The following is a 20506-nucleotide window of genomic DNA, read 5'->3' as shown; positions in this document are numbered from 1 at the left end:
GGGGTGCCACAGGGATCAGTGCTGGGACCCCAACTATTTCCAATCGATATTAACTTGGGATGAAGGGACTGAGTGTAACGTAGCCAAGTTTGCTGACGATACAAAGATGGGAGGAAAAGCAGTGTGTGAGGAGGTCACAAAAAACCTGCAAAAGGACAGACAGGCTAAGTGAGTGGGCAAAAATTTGGCAGATGGAGTATAATGTTGGAAAGTGTGAGGTTATGCACTCTGGCAGAAAAAAAAATTGAAGAACAAGTTATTATTTAAATGGAGAAAGATTGCAAAGTGCTGCAGTACAGAGGGACCTGGGGGTCCTTGTGATGAAACACAAAAAGTTAGTATGCAGGTACAGCAAGTAATCAGAAAAGCCAATGGAATCTTGGCCTTTATTGCAAAGGGGATGGAGTATAAAAGCAGGGAAGTTTTGCTACAGTTATACAGGGTATTGGTGAGGCCACACCTGGAATACTGTGTACAGTTTTGGTTTCCGTATTTAAGGAAGGATATACTGCATTGGAGGCTGTTCAGAGAAGGTTCACTAGGTTGATTCCAGAGATGAGGGGGTTGAGTAGGTTGGGAAAGGTTGAGCCTCTACTCGTTGGAATTCAGAAGAATGAGAGATGATCTCATCGAAACGTATAAGATTATGAGGGGGCTTGACAAGGTGGATGGAGAGAGGATGTTTCCACTGGTAGGGGAGACTAGAACTAGGGAGCATAATTTTAGAATAAGGGGCCACCCATTTAAAACTGGGAGGAATTTCTTCTCTTAGAGGGTTGTAAATCTGTGGAATTCACTACCTCAGAGAGCTGTGGAAGCTGGGACATTGAATAAATTTAAGACAGAGATAAGACAGTTTCTTAACTGATAAGGGAATAAGGGTTATGGGGAGCGGGCAGGGAAGTGGACCTGAGTCCATGATCGGATCCGCCATGATCGTATTAAATGGCGGAGCAAGCTCGAGGGACTGTATGGCCTACTCCTGTTCTTATTTCTTATGTTCTTATGTAACATGTTTAAACAAACTAAAACAAAATGAACTTTGAAGATTCTAGAAGAGACACACTTTAATTTTTTTTATTTATTCATTTTCAGGATGTGAGAGTTGCTGGCGTTTATTGCCCATCCCTAGATGCCCTGACAAGGTGGTAATGGGCTTTCTTCTTGAACCTCTGGTAGGGTGGTTTGAGTTCAGCCACTTCAGAGGCAATTAAGAGTCCACCACCTTGGCATGGAACCTGGAGTCAGATATAGGCCAGACCAGGTAAGGATAGCAGGTTTCCTTCCCTAAAAGGACAGTAGTAAACCAGTTGGGTTTGTAATGACAATCAGACAGCTTCATGGTCATTTTTACCGATACTAGATTTTTATTTTAAAAACGGAATTTAAATTCTCATACTGCTATGGTGGGATTTCAACTCGCATTCTCTGGATTATTAATCCAGTAACATAACCACTACAGTACCATACCTCATACCTTGAATAGGAGGAGGTGTTGGGACAGGACATTAGGAGTTATTAACCGACCAAAGTCATGAAAGGAATATAAAATTGTTACCAAGACACCCTACATTTTTGCTACATGAAACACAGGAAGAGTACATTAGCATATGCTTGAATTATTTTACTGCGGTTTGTGGGAAATTGCTGTGTACAAATTGGCTGCTACATTTAACTAGATAACAGCAACTGCTTTTCAATGCAATTTATTCTATATGCAGCACTCTGAGATGGTTGAAACATACTTTAAAAATACGATTTGCATTCATTTTAACAGGTTTGCAGTTCGAGATAGGGATAAAAGAGAGTTTCAGAACTTAGAACTTTTATCAACAAAAATAAGAACCAGATTCTCAATTGTCACTGCCAAACAGTACTTCTGGCCTAAAATTGAATCTAGTTGAAGTAATAATTTTCTACCCAATTAAAGAAACAAAACAAAAAAGTTCACACTGGCACCAAATAGGATCACTTTTATTGTACTTTCATATGAATCTATTCTAATTCTTTGTATTGTCTTTAGAAGCAAACAATGGACTATAGAGTTACTGATTGCGAAACCTTGAATTTTGTTTTCATAATCAGTTATGTTATGGTCAATTCTATTGTCTAATCTATAGAATTGAGATTGCCTCAATCAGTTATGTCTAACAGGATCGCATTTGAAGTATTTTAATAAATTTATAGCTGTATCATTGGTGTAAAACTTTTATTCTAGTGCTTGAAAGTTTAAAGTTTAAGCCAGTATTGTAAAGTGGCAAGAAATTCATACGAGACATATGTCATAATTACCAATTGCTTCAAGTTGAGCCTTGCTTTTTTGCCATCCAAAATACAGGGCTCAACTTTCCCCAAAGCATTTTTTTGGCATACTTGAAGAGTTACGCCCGTTTTTTTGGGGCCTAGGTACGCCAAAAGAAAAGATTTTAAGTTTCCCCATTGGATTTCTTTATTTTGGCGTGGCCTAATCTGACCTTTAGTTTTGGGGGTGGAGTCTTGACCTGCAGCAAAAAGTTCGGGCTGCCATGGTAACCAGTCCAGTCCCATTCTCGGTCCTCTCCCGATCGCCTCTCTGTCTCTCTCCGTGTGTGTGTTAGTGAGTGAGCCAGGGACCGAGAATGGGCCCGGACAGCCTTCCTGTGTGTGTGAACCAGAGACAGAGAATGGGACTGGGAAACCTTCGGGAGTGGTTGGAGGTAAGTTGCTGCTATGTGTTTTTCAATTCTTTTACTATGTCCGGGCAGCTGCTGCGCCGATTTCTTTACTGCGCCGATTTCCTTAACTCTAGGGAAGGTTTTTCAGCAGAGGCCACATACACTGGCTTAAGCAAAACTGGAGTAACTCTCAGCTGGTCAAACTTCCCTAATTGGCGTAGGTAGCTGGTTACGTCCCCTTTGGCTGAAAACAAAAACTGACCTAAAAAAATCGTAACTAACTGGTGCAAATTGATCGGGGAAACTGGTTTTTCAACTTAGGCCAAAAAGAGCAGCCTGCTCCAAAACAACGGCGCAAATCACTGGGGAAAACAGAGTGTACATTAGCATATGCTCGAAAGGAAAGCACTAATAGCTAAATAGGGGAACATAAACATTCGGTTAGTTACTTAGTGGTAGTCTAGTTGAATAATATGACCATGAATGCCAGTTTCCTACTTTACAGACACATGTGGGCTGAATCTTTCCAGCCCTGCGAGTGCAGGTTTGAAGGTGTGCCTGCTGTCAAAATGGCCCCGATTGATAGTGGGGTGGAAGTTTGCTCTGAACCTGCCTGTGTGTCAGTTTGTCAAGTGCCGGATCAGCGTGCGGATCACAGATCCGGCAGCAAGCTGTGAGCCAGTCAATTAAGATGCTGAACAGGTATTTAAAAGGATTTTAACCAGGCACTTACCATTTTACCAAGTTTTTGATATGTTTGGCATCCCTCAGGGAACACGCCAGGTAAGTGTGTCGGGTTCTCAATGATTCTCCATTGCTTTGACTAGTTGACAGCTGCAGAAATGATATAAAAGCTACCATTTCACAGCTGTTCACTTTCCAATGTCATAAGCTAAAGCCTTCAGGATATGGGAGACACTTTTGAGCTGTATGTAGTTTGGAAGTGTTTGCAGTGAACTATTTATCCACTGTTACCTCCTTGGAGCAACCTCTCTCACTATCGCTTCTGTCATCTCAACCTCCCCTGCCATCTATTCCAGCAGCATCAGTGCCCTTGAAAAAATTGTCACCCTGGTCCTCAGAATCCCACCACGATTAGCCCCATCACCACTAAACACACCAGCATCACCAATGACAACACCAACCTTCTCCACAATCACCTGATGCTGCACAGGACACAGGGCAGTAGCACCCGACCACACTGCTACCCGGAATGCCAGGGATGGCCTTACCAACTTCACTTGACACTGTGCACCCTAGCTGCCACATAATGTGCCAGGTTGGCACCACCCCACACCAGCTCCATAACGCATCTCTGTAATGCCCATGCCATTCCTTTCACACTCATCACCATTCTGGGGGTACCCTTATGTCTCACCATTCACGACAACTCACTAAGCCACTTCCAAAGGCGCACACAAATCTGTCCAAGAACGCAGTGTTGAAAATAAAGATTTCAATGTTTGACAGCACATCAACATAAACTTTACATGAATATTGGCTAAAGGACCCAAGTGCCTACCCTTGTGTGTTGTTAGTTGGTATGATTGGACAAGGATGAGAGGTGGCTAGTGAGATGGGGCTAGTGAGAGAGAAAGAGGGGGGGATGAGTGGAGGTGCAAGGTAAGTTGGTGTAAGGATGTGCAGGGGTAGGGAAGGCAGAGTGATCGGGATGTGATGAGTGGCACAGCAGGATGAAGTTGAGTGTGGCTTTGCAGTACGGTTTTGTGATCTATAGAGATCATTAAAAGGTTTGCGCCACTGCAGCCAGCTCCCCCTGACGACCTCCCTGCCTGTGCCCTTCTGTGTAATGTGCAACCAGACTGCGTTCGTGTCCTGGGGAGCTCTCTTCCGCCCATTGGAAGGGAAGAAGACCTCCCTGTGTGCGGTGACTCAATAAGCATCTGAAAGGTGTGATGGGAGAGCTTGGGTGCAGCCGTGCACCTCTGTGCAGTCCTAGTCAGTATCTGCAACACCTCAATGCTGCAGAACACTGACAGAACAACTGTCAAAATGAATGCGGGTAAGGTCCCTTTAAGGAAATCGGCTGAAGACGCGTCATCAACTGACCCGCTTCCTGTTAATTGACCGGGAACCTTGCAGGGCGGGCTTAACAAGCCCAATCTAGGCAAGATTGTTTTGAGAGGGCGGGCTGCAGAGAGGAACGGGCTCCCCACATGCCACCGATGCCGGCCGCAAGGACTCGCCACGGGTGGTGAAATCGAGGCAATGAGTTTAGTGGATGTGATGCTTACTCTTACCTCACACTGTTACTATGCAGCTCTACTGTTACAGGAAAAAAAAAGAATACTCGATGGTTACTGGCAGGTTACTACTCTTTCCATGCCTTGACTTGACCAAGTTAAATAAAAGCCTAATGGCATTCTCCTCCACCAAAAAAGTTAAATAATGCTCCTTTTTATTTTACATTTAAGAAAGCTATTTGAAATACCGACACCAGCAGCTTCTCAGTTGGACACCCTTTTCTCCGTACTGATGATGAAAGTTATCCTTCACCTATTAAGTGGGTTAGTGATGAAAATAAACTGATAGGCAAGTTGAACCTCCCTTATCTGGAACCCTCGGGCGCTGGCCTGTTCTGGATAAGAGATTTTTCCGGATAAGGGGTGGTCACGTTAAATTGGATGGTACAGATACTGAGCAGGGGGATATCGAGGCTGGCTGGCTGGGAGTGCGGCAGAGAGATCATTGGGGGGGGGGGGGGTGGATCGCAGGGTCAGGCCAGCGATTGCGGGAGTCGGCAGCGAGGAAGGACTTCAATTTGTTCATGTCGGAGTTCTGCGCATGCGCCACCGGGTGGCTGGGAATGGTTACAGACGAGGGGTGGTTCCGGATAAGGGAGTTCTGGATAAGGGAGGTTCAACCTGTGTATTGGTTTTAGCCATCCTCTTCTATTTTGATTCCCATTTTAAACTTCTTTCCCTTCTCCATTATGATGTATTTGAGATCATTCCCAAATCCAGGGGCAGCAAGGTGGTCTGATGACAGACCTCTGCCAATGCCACCCTGCAATCAGATGTAGAAGGTATGCAACAGCCATTTAGGTTAATCTGCCCTTCCAGTTTTCCCTCCAATAAGAAGTATCTTGCTTCTAAATGGTCTAGCTGAAACCACATGCTTCTGATCTGTGGCATAATGAAGTATTGCTTCTTTTCAAATCGCATAAAATGTATTTCATACCTCAGGAATTTTGGTAGTATCCCCAAACTCTGTAATTTTTACTGGTGTTGACCGCTGAGAGACAGGACCTTCCTCCTCTTTGTCACTTCCCGAATCATCCTCAGAACTACTAGAAACTGCCTCCTCTGATGGCGGTGGTGGGGCACTTGCTACTGTTTTACGTTGCAATACAGCTTCTTCTTTATTGCTCTTGTTACTGTACAAAAAAAAAGTATTTCAGGTTAATTGTACAACAGAATATTTGGATTTGAAAATACAAACCATCATATAGGTAGTAAATATCCTACTCTCAGTCACAGCTGAGAAAAACACTGCAGTACATGAAGAATTAACACTAAACACACTGGTATCTGTCTAAAATAAAATTATTTTAATAAGCCAACAGGAATGGTTTGTATGGAATTTTAAATTTCTGATGGTAAATATTTAATATTCAAACTGCAAGGTGTCCAGGATAAACATTTACAACATGTGTATGAGATGGAATTTTTGTAAAACATTAAGTCTAAGAATATAAAAACAGAAAATACTGGAAATCTCAGTGGGTCAGGCAGCATCTGTGGAGAGAAACCGAGTTAACGTTTTGGGGCGATGACATTTCATCAGAACTGGCAAAAGTTCTAAATGAACAAATTCTTAAGAAGTCTAAGTTAAAAATAACCGCATGGAGTCTGGTATGGTAAATGAGAACGTTCAAAGATGAGTGAGTACTACTGATGTAGCGACACTAAAAAGTATCAGCTGTGGTTCAGTGATCGCACTCTTGCCTCAGAGTCAGAGGTTGTGGGTTCAAGCCGCACTCTTGAGGCTGGAGCACATAACTTAGGTGAACACTAGTGCAGTACTGAGGGAGTGCTGCACTGACAGAGGTGCTGTCATTGGGATGAGATGTTAAACCGAGACCCCGTTTGCCCTTTCAGGTGGATGCAAAAGATCTCATGGCATTATTTCAAAGAGCAGGGTAGTTCTCCCCGGTGTCCTGGCCAATATTTGTCACCTAATCAACATCACTAAAACAGATCATCTGGTCATTATTGGTTTGTGGGAGCTTGCTGTGCGCAAATTGGCTGCTGCATTTCCTATATTACAAACAGTGGCTACACTTCAAAAAGTACTCAATTGGCTGTAAAGCGCTTTGGGACAACTGGTGATCATGCAAGGTACTATATAAATGAAAGTCTTGCTTTTTTATTTCTTTTTGGAGGTGTCGAGCTTCTTGAATGTTGATTGAGGGATTAATATTGGCCAGGAAACCCGGGATAATGCCCCTGCTCTTCAAAATAGTGGCCATGGGATCTTTTACGCCCATCTGAGGGTTTAATATCTCATCTGAAATACAGTGCAGCGTTGCATTAGTACTGCACTGGAGTGTCAGTCTAGATTTTTGTGCTCAAATCTCTGGAGTGGGACTTGAACACTCAACCTTCTGACACAGGCAAGAGTGCCAACTGAGCCAAGGCTGACACTTAAAATACAACAGTGTTTACACTTCAAAAGTACTTAATTGGCTGTAAAGCGCCTTGGGACGTCCTGAGGTTGTGAAAGGCGCTATATAAATGCAAGTTTTTCTTATTTCATTTCTTAAATTAGTCCAATTTTTCCTTTCCTCTTACTTAGTTTCCGATTGGCATCTTTTACAACAGTGCAACAAGACTGGGAACTCTTGTGTACTAATGCTCCACCCTCATCTGAAGGAAGTATTTTTGTTTCGGACTTTGATTAGCTGCTTAAACTGCTACACGTCAGTGTGATTTCTGGTACCCAAGCTGGGATTTCACACGACTTTTCAAAACCATGTTGTTCAACAACTCTTGCCCACTGAGCTCTTGTCAAGTGACTTCACCATTGTCTAGTGGATTAATGGGGTTAGGCTTGATGTGGGAGGCACATTCAACATTCTGGATTAATTGGGCAGCTTGGAGCAGATAAGCAGATTACTGGACATTTTCATTTTGGGACTTAGCATTAAAATTCACTTTGATACTTTGTTGCTTGATCATCTTTACCACAGTGCATCTTTAAATAAAGAAATTGCAAGAGGTGGTGCCAGTACTGTTCTACTGCCACTCAACAACACATGATCTGCTTGGTAGTATTGCACCTAGTCTTTGAGTTAGAGTCAGAATTCACTCCCTGAACCTAGACACGATGATGATGAAAATGTTGAACGTTAGGGAAAGAAAAAAAAAAGAAAAAGGTTGACAAAGCAAGTAATTTGAAACTGAAATGAGAAATTGAAGAGCAAAGAGGAATTATATTTTATTTTGTTATACATCCTCCAAGACACAGATTCTTACTTAAAAATTAATAAGGACAGTCAAAAGCAAAATGTTTTGTATAGATAAAAATGAATATAGACAACTAAATCCAGTTATCAGTTCTTTACCTCAGCATGGATTTGCCAGTTTCTTCTGGCTTGCGAATAGTGAAAGGGCTTGGGTCGATTCCAACATTCTTTGGCATGAAGTCCCTTTAGACAAACACAGCACAATGAAGTTATAAAATACTATAGCCCAACATTATTCTGATTTTAAAACAAACATGCAAGGCAGCAAAACTTCCAACAGCACATTTCTTAAGTAAGCAATGTGCAGCATTATGTTTAAAGTAAACATTTTCATAATTTCTGACACAATTACATGAAATCTTTTACAAAACCTGTGCCAAATACTGGTGGCTGTGGCTCACAGAGATTGGTCTGGGCTACAGGCCACACCTCCCAAAACATTATATTGGTGCAATATGCAGAAACGTCTGATATTTCTAATATTTCATATTTGCTAATCAGTTAGACTGACTGACAATGTCAGACAGCGAGAAGACTCCAACGATCAAAATAACTGGTATGATGAGCAGTGATGTTATACCATGTTAGTGATTTCAGGAATTATTTTGCTAGCTAAGAGAAATATCAGCTTCTATTATAAATAGAATTTAATGTATATGCTACAGGACAAGCTCTTTCAGTACACAGGAACTATTTTCTAAAGTGGTAGAAATATAACTGAAGTTTGAAATTTTACACAGGTAATTCATCCTGTAGTGTTTCTCTAGCTCCAAGGATAAAGTTATGGTAGGTCCTTATCCTCAGATATTCTTAAAATAAATCGTTAAAAATTCTTTAAAAAATAATCTGCATTTGAATTGGAGTATGGGGGCAGAGAAGGGGTTACCCAAAGGAGTGAATAGATTACATACTTAGCTGAATTTGTCATTGTCAGACAAAATGTATCATCGAAACAGCTCAGCTCGTATGGCCTGAAGAATTCTGTGTATACATCTATCTCTTCATCAGATTTATCGGTCTTCTTCACTACTGTCATCTTTTTAAGATTCTCGGTGCAAGGAACTAAAGAGATGAACAGCACAGAGGAAATATTTCATCATTGAGTTTAATTAACTGAGGAATTGTTGTGAACAATAATACTATGCAATACATTATAGATTAATAACATTAAAGTAATACTCTTGGCTACAGTTTTAACATGCAAACTGGTTGAATTTTATAAATACAGCAGCCGTATTTAATTGAATCAAGAAAGATTTTAAAAGTTACTTGTGTCAAGAGAATCACATTTGATTTTAAAGATGCACAGTTAAAAAGGCACTGATGCATTTTTTAAATGCTTCACAGCTTGTGAACCATACAAGATATATAACAAACATCAAGTTTTATAAACAAAAGCTTTTTACAGCATTTTATTGTGTAAAATATACAATTTTATGTTTTCTTATGGTGAAGGTCAATTGTTGAGTCTGAATGCGGTCGATACACTAATGCAATTTGATTTTTTAAAATTATACAGTGTTGACCTGTGAATGCAAATGGTTAAGTGGCTCTGTGAATTAAATTTTACATTTCTTTTTGATACCACATCACTAAATTATATATAACTTGTCAAATATTTTAAATTAAAGAGTGCAGAACTGGTCAATAACATTATAATATGCTATTTATTCCTACCTTCATCATAAGGTAAAGGTAGATTAATTAGTACCTCCGGTGTCCACCAATGGGTATAGCTTCAAGAAATGCAAAGAAAAACAATTGCCAAATATTTACAACATTTGATATAAACTGTGGTAAATCAAAGTTTTACTTGTAAGTTAAAAAATGAACAGTCTAGTGTCGATTCAGGGGACAAGTAGCAGAATGGATAGCAAGCTGGCTACAAAACAGAAAATAGTAGGAATGAGGATATTTACTCAGACTGGCAGAATGTGGGAAGTGTTGTACCACAGGGATCAGTGCTGGGACCACTGTTTTTCACCTAAGTGGAGGAAGTGCATCCAAGAGGGCGCTGAGCACCTTGAGTGTCATCGCCGAGACCATGCAGAAATCAAGTGCAGGCAGCGGAAAGAGTGCGCGGCAAACCTGTCCCACCCACCCCTTCCCTCGATGACTATCTGCCCCACCCGTGATAGAGACTGTGGTTTTCATATTGGACTGTTCATCCACCTAAGAACTCATTTTAAGAGTGGAAGCAAGTTTTCTTCGATTCTGAGAGACTGCCTATGATGATGATGAAACAATTTGGACTGATATCAGAAATACAATTTCAAAATTGAGGGTGTAGTTTATAAGATACATTTAAGGGACAGCTGAATAAGTACATGAAGGAGAAAGGAATTAAAGGATATGCTGATGGGGTTAGTTGAAGTAGGGTGGGATGAGGCTCGTGTGGCACAAACATCAGCATAGACCAGTTGGGCCAAATGGCCCTTTTCTGTGCTGCACATTCTATGTAATTCTAAACTTATATAGCACTTTGACTGATGTAACCTGGACTGAGTTATAAGTAAAGAATAGTTGAAGTTAGGCTTTTCAGTCTTAAAAAGGCAACACAGGTAATTTTACACAGGTAAATAATACTGTAAACATTATAGAAAAGGTAATCTCGAGAGTAGGCAAGTGAACACAGATTCAAACTAAAACAGGCAAATTTAAGACTCTTCTTCACACAAAGATTGATCAATACATAGAATGACAGAGTGGAGATAATACCCTGAAATTATTTAGAAGCAATTAGTTGCCATAACTTCCTGAGGGACTGGAGATGGGTTGCGCAAAACTGTAGCACCTTTTCGGCTGCATGAGCCAAGATGGATCTTCTCATCTTCTGTTTTGTAAGACTACAGCATTTGGATGGCCGAACCTACAAATTGACTAAATTCTTATAACCCAGTATACCTTGCAGATCAAGAGACCTTTTTGTTAAACTTTAAGAAATGCAGACAAGTGAAGTAACTGTCCCAAGGATTGATAGACTGCAAGAGAACAATCCCTGCCTCAGTAACTGTCCCACGGATTGATAAAAGAACCAACCGAACTCACAGAAGTTACATAAGAATATAAGAAATAGGAACAGGAGTAGGCCATACGGCCCCTCGATCCTGCTCCGCCATTCAATAAGATCATGGCTGATCTGATCATGGACTCAGCTCCACCTCCCTGCCCGCTCCCCATCATTTAAGAAACTGTCTATTTCTGTCTTAAATTTATTCAACATCCCAGCTTCCACAGCTCTCTCAGGCAGCAAATTCCACAGATTTACAACCCTCTTTGAGAGAAGAAATTTCTCCTCATCTCGGTTTTAAATGACCCCTTATTCTAAGATCATGCCCTCTAGTTCAAGTCTCCCCCATCAGTGGAAACATCCTCTCTGCATCCACCTTGTCAAGCCCACTCATACATTTCGGTAATATCATCTCTCATTCTTCTGAATTCCAATGAGTAGAGGCCCAACCGACTCAACCTTTCCTCATAAGTCAACCCCTTCATCTCTGGAAAGTGAACCTTCTATCAACTGCCTCCAAAGCAAGTATATCCTTCTGTAAATATGGAAACCAAAACTACAAGCAGTAATCCAGGTATGTCCTCACCAATATCCTGTAAAGCTGTAGCAAGACTTTCCTGCTTTTATACTCCATCCGCTTTGCAATAAAGGCCAAGATTTCATTGGCCTTCCTGATCACTTGCTGTACCTGCATATTATCCTTTTGTGTTTCATGCACAAGTACCCCCAGATCCTGCTGTACTGCAGCACTTTGCAATCTTTCTCCATTTAAATTAGATTTTTTCTGCCAAAGTATGACCTCGCACTTTCCAACATTATACTCCATCTGCCAAATTTTTGCCCACTCACTTAGCCTGTCTATGTCCTTTTGTAGATTTTTTGTGTTCTCCTCACATATTGCTTTTTCTCCCATCTTTGTATCGTCAGCAAACTTGTCTATGTTACACTCAGTCCCTTCTTCCAAGTCGTTAATATAGATTATAAATAGTTGGGGTCCCAGCACTGATCCCTGCGGCACCTCACTAGTTACTGGTTGCCAACCAGAGAATGAACCATTTATCCCAACTCTGTTTTCTGTTAGTTAGTTAGTTACATTGGATTGGAACATAAACATTTTTGATAGTCTGGATAGTTTGGAACATGCATGCAGTAGGCTGATAGCCAATTTTCTAAGTATAATTACAGTGCGAAGTCTCTCGTCCACTGTGGCAGGCAAGAGAACTGGCACCTGCCAAGAGAATGAGGGAGTTAATTTCCAATCGCTGACCACGATCTAGTGCGTGTCTTTGTTTTCTATTAATCACTTAGGGAATAGGCATTCTAACTATTATAAGGGATTTAATGGGATAGGTTGGTGCGAGCTAATAATTAAGAAATTATTGTGCATTTAATGCTATCGTAAATTCTAAGTAAAGATAACCCCTGGATTAGGGAGGTGGAGAAACATCCCGTGTCTGCATTGTTTTGTCTCAAGTTTGAACTGTGAAAGTGTAGAGTCAAGTCATAAGTAAATCTTGACTGTTTAGTGAAAAGACGACAACATTTTACAGGATAAAAATCTGTTCTTATAAAAGATAAGTTTGTGATTTAAAATTTATATTTTGCTGAGTCACCATATGAGAATTTTTACTGCATTTAATTTTGCTGATTTAAAATGATTAACTATTCACAGTGACAATTATTGAAAGAGTTGATGCCAGCATGCTTGATTGTACATTTTCCAGTGTTATGGCATGGGACTAAAGTCACGCCACATCAAAACCAAAATTCCTTGTGGCTGTAGAAATGAAGTCAAAGCTTTCTGGAGGGAGTGCTTAAATCTCATTATAGATCAGAGAGATGATAACACGAAAGGAGGCCATGTAACCAATCACACCTTTGCCATCGATTCGAGGAAACAGAAGAAAGGCTTAGAGACTACACCTCCAATATTTCACTATAGTTGTACCTCTCCAGTCCGGCACCCTTGGGACCTGACCGGTGCCGGACCAGAGAATTTTCCGGATCAGGGGAGGTCATGCCAACCCTCACATTGTCAGCAGTACCCTAGACTTACCAGGTACTGCTGACAACACTACTGACAACGACCCGGCCGCCAACTGTGCAGCATTTTTCAGGCCGAGCCTCGGTGCCTCAGTCAGCCGCCACGCTCCTCACTCCCTCTTCACGCGACCCGACCAAGGAGGGAACACCGGAGGCAGCAGAGAGAAGAGCAGCAGCCAACCCCAGGACACAGCGCGGGTCGCGACCCCCCTCGCCGGGAATGATGCCGGACCAGGGATGTTGCCGGATCAAAGAGTCCAGGACTGGAGAGGTACAACCTGTATCCGAAGTTATCAGCAGAATTCCAACAATATATTTTTTTGAAAGAACAGCATGACATCCATCTCATGGCAGCCTCATTTGTGAAGGTGTGGTAAACTACTTCTATATGGATAATTAGAGGTAGAGACAGAGTTCCTCATTGTTGGCATGATGAACACATCTTCATATAAAGTTTAAGGCTAACCAAACTACTAGAAGTTTCAAGTCCAATTATGTCAGCCATGGCTCAGTGGTAGCATTTGCCTATGAGCTTCCAGAGACTTGAGCACATAATTTAGGCTGACATTAGTGCAGTACTGATGGAGTGCTGCACTGCTGGAGATTCCAATTTTCTATGAGACATGAAACCAAGGCCCCATCCGCCTTCCCAAGCGGACTTAAAGATCCCATGGCACTATTCAAAAAAGAGCAGTGTAGCTCAATCATATTTATCCCTCAACCAACATCACTGAAACAGATCATCTTGTCATTTATCTCATGCCTGTTTACAGCACCTTGCTGTGCACAAATTGGCTGCCATGTTTTCCTACATTACAACAGTGACTACATTTGAAAAGTACATTGGCTGTGAAGTGCTTTGGACATCGAGGTCATGAAGGGTACTATACAAATACAAGTTCTCCCTTCTTTCTATGTGTCTGGAATGGTACAGGTGATCCACAACTAAGGAGGGATACCATTACCATAAATGACTGAGGTGTAGAACATGCAGAACATTGTGTCTCTGTAGATTACTTTGGTGCACTAAATGCCTTTATTTCAAAATTAAATGCAGGTAACTTTGTGATGCATTGTAAATCAACAACAAAAAAAGTCCCAAGTATGAGAAATTTCAAGCAAAGTCATAAAAATGTTATAGTTAAAATCAAGGTCAGGATGGAAGTGATACAACCTACATTTACATTTTTGTAGATTTGAAATTAAGGTTTAGAAATTATGCTGAATCTTGGAGATACTTTATTATATAAACCAAAGGAATAAGAATAACAAGATCTGCTGGTTGAATAAAATTTTAAATAAGGTAGAAACCACAGGTTATTCATTACCTTCTCTTGGGAGATAAAAGTTCCATTGTGTTCTTATGATGCAGGTAATAGTCAGTAGGAAGCTCCCAAAGATGAGATTTTCCTTCCATAGGCTGGAAAACTCCAAGAAACAGATTTATAGCATCCTGTCTATCAGCATCTGTAGCATAAGGAAATATCAATGAAATGTGTAAGAGAGATTTCACAGGTTTCTGTTGTTTGCAGATAGAATGGCCCAATCCCAATTTCATGTTGACTACTTTTCCTCAAGCTGTTTCCTGGAGGAGAGGTTGGGCTTAGTCATCTTCAGCAACCACCACTGAGTAAAGTTAGAATAACCCAAGGCCATGCACCGGTCAATCACAACCTCTTTCTCCTTGAGAAAGTGACTGGTCTTCATTTGGTTTCTCCTCTGGATGACGCAGCAAAATTGAAAACTTGCTTTGGATCATTGGTGACATTCACCCTCCACCTCTTCTCTCAATCAATGTTCGGAGTTAATATTTCTTCCAAATAAACATTTCTGGTCCTTGCCATGAACTTCACTTCCTTGCTACATACTCCTGTCCTTTCCTTTTATTTATTTATTTGTTCATTTATTTATTCATGGGATTTGGGCATCGCCAGCAATTATTGCCCATCCCCAATTGCCCTTGAGAATCTCGTAGTGAGTCACCAGGGTAATTAAGAGTCGGCCACATTGCTGTGGATCTGGAGTCACACATAGACCAGATGGCAGATTTCCTTCCCTAAAATGAACATCAGTGAACCAGATGGGTTTTTAATGACAATTCGGTAGTTTCATGGTTACAATTACTGATACTAGCTTTTTCTTTTTAAATTCAAAATGTAATTAACCAAATTTAAATTACCCAGCTGCCGTGGTAGGATTTGAACTCTTGTCTCTGGATTATTAGTTCAGTAATAGTTCCAATTGCTTGCTCAAGGTGGTCAAGATTGCTTCCAACCCCACATTATTATCCATCACCAAGGCCACTTACTTCCAACTTGCCTCTGAACATAGAACATAAGAACATAAGAATTAGGGACAAGAGTAGGCCATCTAGCCCCTCGAGCCTGCTCCGCCATTCAACAAGATCATGCCCCTAGCTCATCTGAATGCCATCGAATCCTTTGTCCACTCTAGCCTCAATTTTTTCAATGTCCTCATTGCCGGCCTCCTATTTTGCACCGTCCATAAACTAGAACCTGTTCAAAACTCAAGTAACCATATTTTGTCCTGTACTGCTAGACAATCACTATTCCTATTCTTGTTGACTGACATTAGCTCCATGTCAACAAAAACACACAAAATGTATATGTTGCTTGACAAATTGAAAATAATGGGGCACCGTCTAACTTTACATGATAGTCTCAATGATCCCTCAAGTAAGCTTCATATAATCCTTTTTGAAATACATGTGTGGTTTTGGCCTCACAGGAGCAGTTAAGGTGAGCAGATAGTACTGCAAGTCACGTCAATCTAGATATCAGCTCTGGTTCAGTGGTAACACTCTCGCCTTTGAGTCATAGGCCATAGGTCCAAGACAAAATTAGCAACATTGATTATCTTTCCCCTTTTATTTCCATGTAATTTGCAAGGCAGATTAGGTGTACACTATGTCCATTAAGTACCAAAATGGTTCAGCACTTGAACAAAATAAACTGGTAATAACTGAAATAATGATTGGTATGACATTATGGAGCAGCTTTGTGGCTCCTCCCTGCACTGCCTTCAGCACTTAAATGTCTACTTTGCTGCTCAGTCACCAGAAATCAACACAGTATTAATATAGAAACATAGAAAATAGGTGCAGGAGTAGGCCATTCGGCCCTTTGAGCCTGCACCGCCATTCAATGAGTTCATGGCTAAACATGCAACTTCAGTATCCCATTCCTGCTTTCTCACCATACCCCTTGATCCCCCGAGTAGTAAGGATTTCATCTAACTCCTTTTTGAATATATTTAGTGAATTGGCCTCAACAACTTTCTGTGGTAGAGAATTCCACAGGTTCACCACTCTCTGGGTGAAGAAGTTTCTCCTCATCTCGGTCCTAAATGGCTTACCCCTTATCCTTAGACTGTGACCCCTGGTTCTGGACTTCTCCAACATTGGGAACATTCTTCCTGTATCTAACCTGTCTAAACCCGTCAGAATTTTAAACGTTTCTATGAGATCCCCTCTCATTCTTCTGAACTCCAGTGAATACAAGCCCAGTTGATCCAGTCTTTCTTGATATGTCAGTCCCACCATCCCGGGAATCAGTCTGGTGAACCTTCGCTGCACTCCCTCAATAGCAAGAATGTCCTTCCTCAAGTTAGGAGACCAAAACTGTACACAATACTCCAGGTGTGGCCTCACCAAGGCCCTGTACAACTGTAGTAACACCTCCCTGCCCCTGTACTCAAATCCCCTCGCTATGAAGGCCAACATGCCATTTGCTTTCTTAACCGCCTGCTGTACCTGCATGCCAATCTTCAATGACTGATGTACCATGACACCCAGGTCTCGTTGCACCTCCCCTTTTCCTAATCTGTCACCATTCAGATAATAGTCTGTCTCTCTGTTTTTACCACCAAAGTGGATAACCTCACATTTATCCACATTATACTTCATCTGCCATGCATTTGCCCACTCACCTAACCTATCCAAGTCACTCTGCAGCCTCATAGCATCCTCCTCGCAGCTCACACTGCCACCCAACTTAGTGTCATCCGCAAATTTGGAGATACTACATTTAATCCCCTCGTCTAAATCATTAATGTACAATGTAAACAGCTGGGGCCCCAGCACAGAACCTTGCGGTACCCCACTAGTCACTGCCTGCCATTCCGAAAAGTACCCATTTACTCCTATTCTTTGCTTCCTGTCTGCCAACCAGTTCTCAATCCACGTCTGCACACTGCCCCCAATCCCATGTGCTTTAACTTTGCACATTAATCTCTTTTGTGGGACCTTGTCGAAAGGTGCAGTCTCATCAGAGCACTGTACAATTTGATTATGACTCACTTATATTCTACAATTTAGCTATGTAGATCAATGTTCTTAATTGCTCCTCTACACTGGTTGGACATGTTGAGCATTGAATCATCTCAAGGTAACAAGGGTTAGGCAATCATACAACCTTGCCAGTGTTCTGCACAGTCTAAGGACTAAATAACTTCCAGACCTTTTTTCAGATTTGATTAAAATACATAATCAAAGCGATGTTTTCATGAAACTTTTTAAAGATGGGCATAGATGCAGCAAGGAAGAGGGTTTAATTTAAGAGAATGGCAGAGTGCAGGCTTGTGGAGGTTGAATACTGCTACTTGTGTTGAAGAGAAGGATACACAATAGAACGGAATCAGAAGAATGGGGTGTAACCTGAGCTTTAGAGTGGGGGTGGGGGGGTTGTTGGTGGTGGTGGGTGGTAGGGTGGAGCTAGGCCACAGGGGGATTTGTAAACGAGCTGAGGATTTCAAAAATCTGTGTTTTGGGAGTCAGTGGAGGTTACCAAGGACTGAGACAACAGGCGAGTGAGACTTAGTATGGGATAGCTTTGACTCAGTGGTAGCTCCACCAGAGTCGGAAGATCGTGGTTTCAGCATCACTGCAGAGACTTCTGTACATAATCTAGGTTAACACTTCAGTGGAGTAATGCACTTTTGGAGCTGCTGCCTTTTGGATCAGATGTTAAGCCCTGTCTACCCTCAGATGTACATAACAGATCTCATGACATTATTGGCAGTGCAGGGGCGTTCTCCTAGAGTCCTGGCCAATATTTATCCTCAAACCTTCTCCACTAAAACAGATTATCTGTTCATTTATCTCATTGCTGTTTGTGGGGCCTTGCTGTGTGGAAATGTACTGCTGAATTTCTCGATATTACAACAGTGACTACATTACAAAATCATTTCAGTGCTTGTGAAATGCTTTGGGATGACCCGAGATCATGCTCTATAAATTAAGTTCATCCAGGAGAGCCCTGGAGGAATGTGTGTAAGGGAGATATTGAAATGTGGTTGGGGGAGATATTGAAAAAAACTGAGCTTGGAAGTAACAAAAAGCTATGGGTGAGGATTTTCAGAGGCAGTGGATGGAGACAGACAATACTTTGGACAAGAAAAATTCAGAAAGATCTATTAGTTGAAGCATAAAAATGTGAGCTTTACATCAAGGTATATTTTTGAGATGATCATTGCTGAACAACATTATACAATGATTGAAACATTAAACAAAAGTCAAATTTTACCTGAAAATGCATTACTGTAGTACCTAGAGAGGGTTTGCATGATATCTTTAGAATGTTGTGTCCAGGGTGCAATCTTCCTGTAAGTTTTCACACGATGTACTAGCTGTGAACCCCCATATTGCAAAGATAGTGTATCACCGTGATCTTCATACAGTTCTTCAAATAATCTATCAAGAAATTACTCAGTTAATCACACGACTTCTTTTATTGAAACACTTCAAATAGGAACATTTGAGTTTTCCATTTGTGCATTGTGGATATTTTAATTTTGCTTGCTCTTGTGTTTGCATGCTCTTCCAATTCTTTTTCCCCCTCACTCCTCCCCCAGTGTTGGTTGTTCGTCAGAAGAATGGAATAGCTTTGGATTTCATCTCACACACATACTACAACTAGTATTTATCTAGCACCTTTAACATAGCAAAACATCCCAAGGTGCTTAATAAGCGTTAGCAATAAATCCTTTCGACACCAAGCCGCAGAAGGAGATATCAGGACAGATGACCAAAAGCTTGGTCAGAGGTAGGTTTTAAGGAGCATCTTAAAGAAGGAAAAATAGGTAGAGAGACAGAAAGGTTTGGGAAGGGAATTCAGACCTTAGGGCCAAGGCAAAGTAAGGCCGCTTTAATCGAGCAATTAAAATCGGGGATTCAGAAAATGCCAGAATTGGAGGAGCGCAGAGATCTCCAAGGCTTGTAGGACTGGCGGAGGTGAGAGAGATAGGGAGGGGTGAGGCCATGGAGGGATTTGAAAACAAAGATTTTAAAACCACCAAAGCATTATTGGACTGAGAGCCAATGTAGGTCAGCAAGCACAGGGGTGATGGGTGAACAAAACTTGCTGAGAGTTAAGATATGGGCAACAGAGCTTTGGATGAGCACAAGTTTATCTTGGGTGCAAAATGGGAGGCCGGCCAGGAGAGCATTGGAATAGTCAAGTCTAGAAGTAACAAGGTGAGGGTTTCAACAGCAGATGAGTTGAGGCAGGGTCGGAGTCGGGCGATGTTATGAAGGTGGAAGTAGGCAGTCTTGGTGATGGAGCGAATGTGGTCGAAAGCTCATCTCAGGGTCAAAAACACCACCAAGGTTATGAACAATCTGGCTCAGCTTCAGACAGTTGCCAGAGAGAGGGATGAGAATGGTGGTCAGGGAATGGAGATTTTGGCAGGGACCAAAGACAATGGCTTCAGTCTTTCCAACATTTAGTTGAAGGAAATTTCTGCTCATCCAATACTGGATGTTGGACAAGCAGTGTGACTAATCAGAGATAGTGGCAAGATCAAAAGAGGTGGTGGTGCGATACAATGTACCGGATGTGTTTTTGGATGATGTCGTCTAGGGGCAGCAGAATGAGAAATAGAAGGGAGCCAAAGATAGATCTTTGGGGGACTAAAGAGGTAACGGTGCAGGAGTGGGAAGGGAACCATTGCAGGTGATTATCGTATCATAGCCAGACAGTTAAGAATGGAACCAGGCAAGGGCAGTTCCAACCAGCTGGACGATGGAGGAGGATAGTGTGGTCAACTGTGTCGAAGGCTGCGGGTGGGTCAAGAAGAATGAGGAAGGATAGTTTACCAGTCACCTAGAATATCATGTGACTTTGATAAGGGGCATTTCAGTACTGTGGCAGGGAGTGGAAACCTGAAACATACATACACGCTGCATAGAAACAGAGAAAAGAGGTGGAGTAGGCCATTCGACTCTTTGAGCCTGCACCATCATTCAACAAGATCATGGCTGGTCACCTCAGTACCCCTTTCCTGCTTTCTCTC

The 20506-nt window shown here is 41.6% G+C and overlaps 1 protein-coding gene across 1 annotated transcript in view; it reads right to left on the bottom strand.

Annotated features, from left to right (window-relative positions):
* Positions 1 to 20506, bottom strand: part of fig4a (FIG4 phosphoinositide 5-phosphatase a) — a 142192-nt gene that overhangs the window by 24732 nt on the left and 96954 nt on the right. The window contains exons 16-21 of the mRNA XM_070885676.1: positions 18739 to 18905; positions 14524 to 14662; positions 9820 to 9878; positions 9054 to 9204; positions 8242 to 8325; positions 5856 to 6051 (exon numbers count right to left, since the gene is read on the bottom strand). Coding sequence (XP_070741777.1) covers positions 5856 to 6051; positions 8242 to 8325; positions 9054 to 9204; positions 9820 to 9878; positions 14524 to 14662; positions 18739 to 18905 — 796 coding nt within the window. The remainder of the gene's footprint in view (positions 1 to 5855; positions 6052 to 8241; positions 8326 to 9053; positions 9205 to 9819; positions 9879 to 14523; positions 14663 to 18738; positions 18906 to 20506) is intronic.

The sequence above is a fragment of the Pristiophorus japonicus genome, chromosome 7, assembly GCF_044704955.1.
Source record: "Pristiophorus japonicus isolate sPriJap1 chromosome 7, sPriJap1.hap1, whole genome shotgun sequence".
Lineage (NCBI taxonomy): Eukaryota > Metazoa > Chordata > Chondrichthyes > Pristiophoridae > Pristiophorus > Pristiophorus japonicus.
The sequence above is the reverse complement of the archived record's forward strand: the minus strand, read 5'-3'. Positions and strand labels throughout refer to the sequence as shown.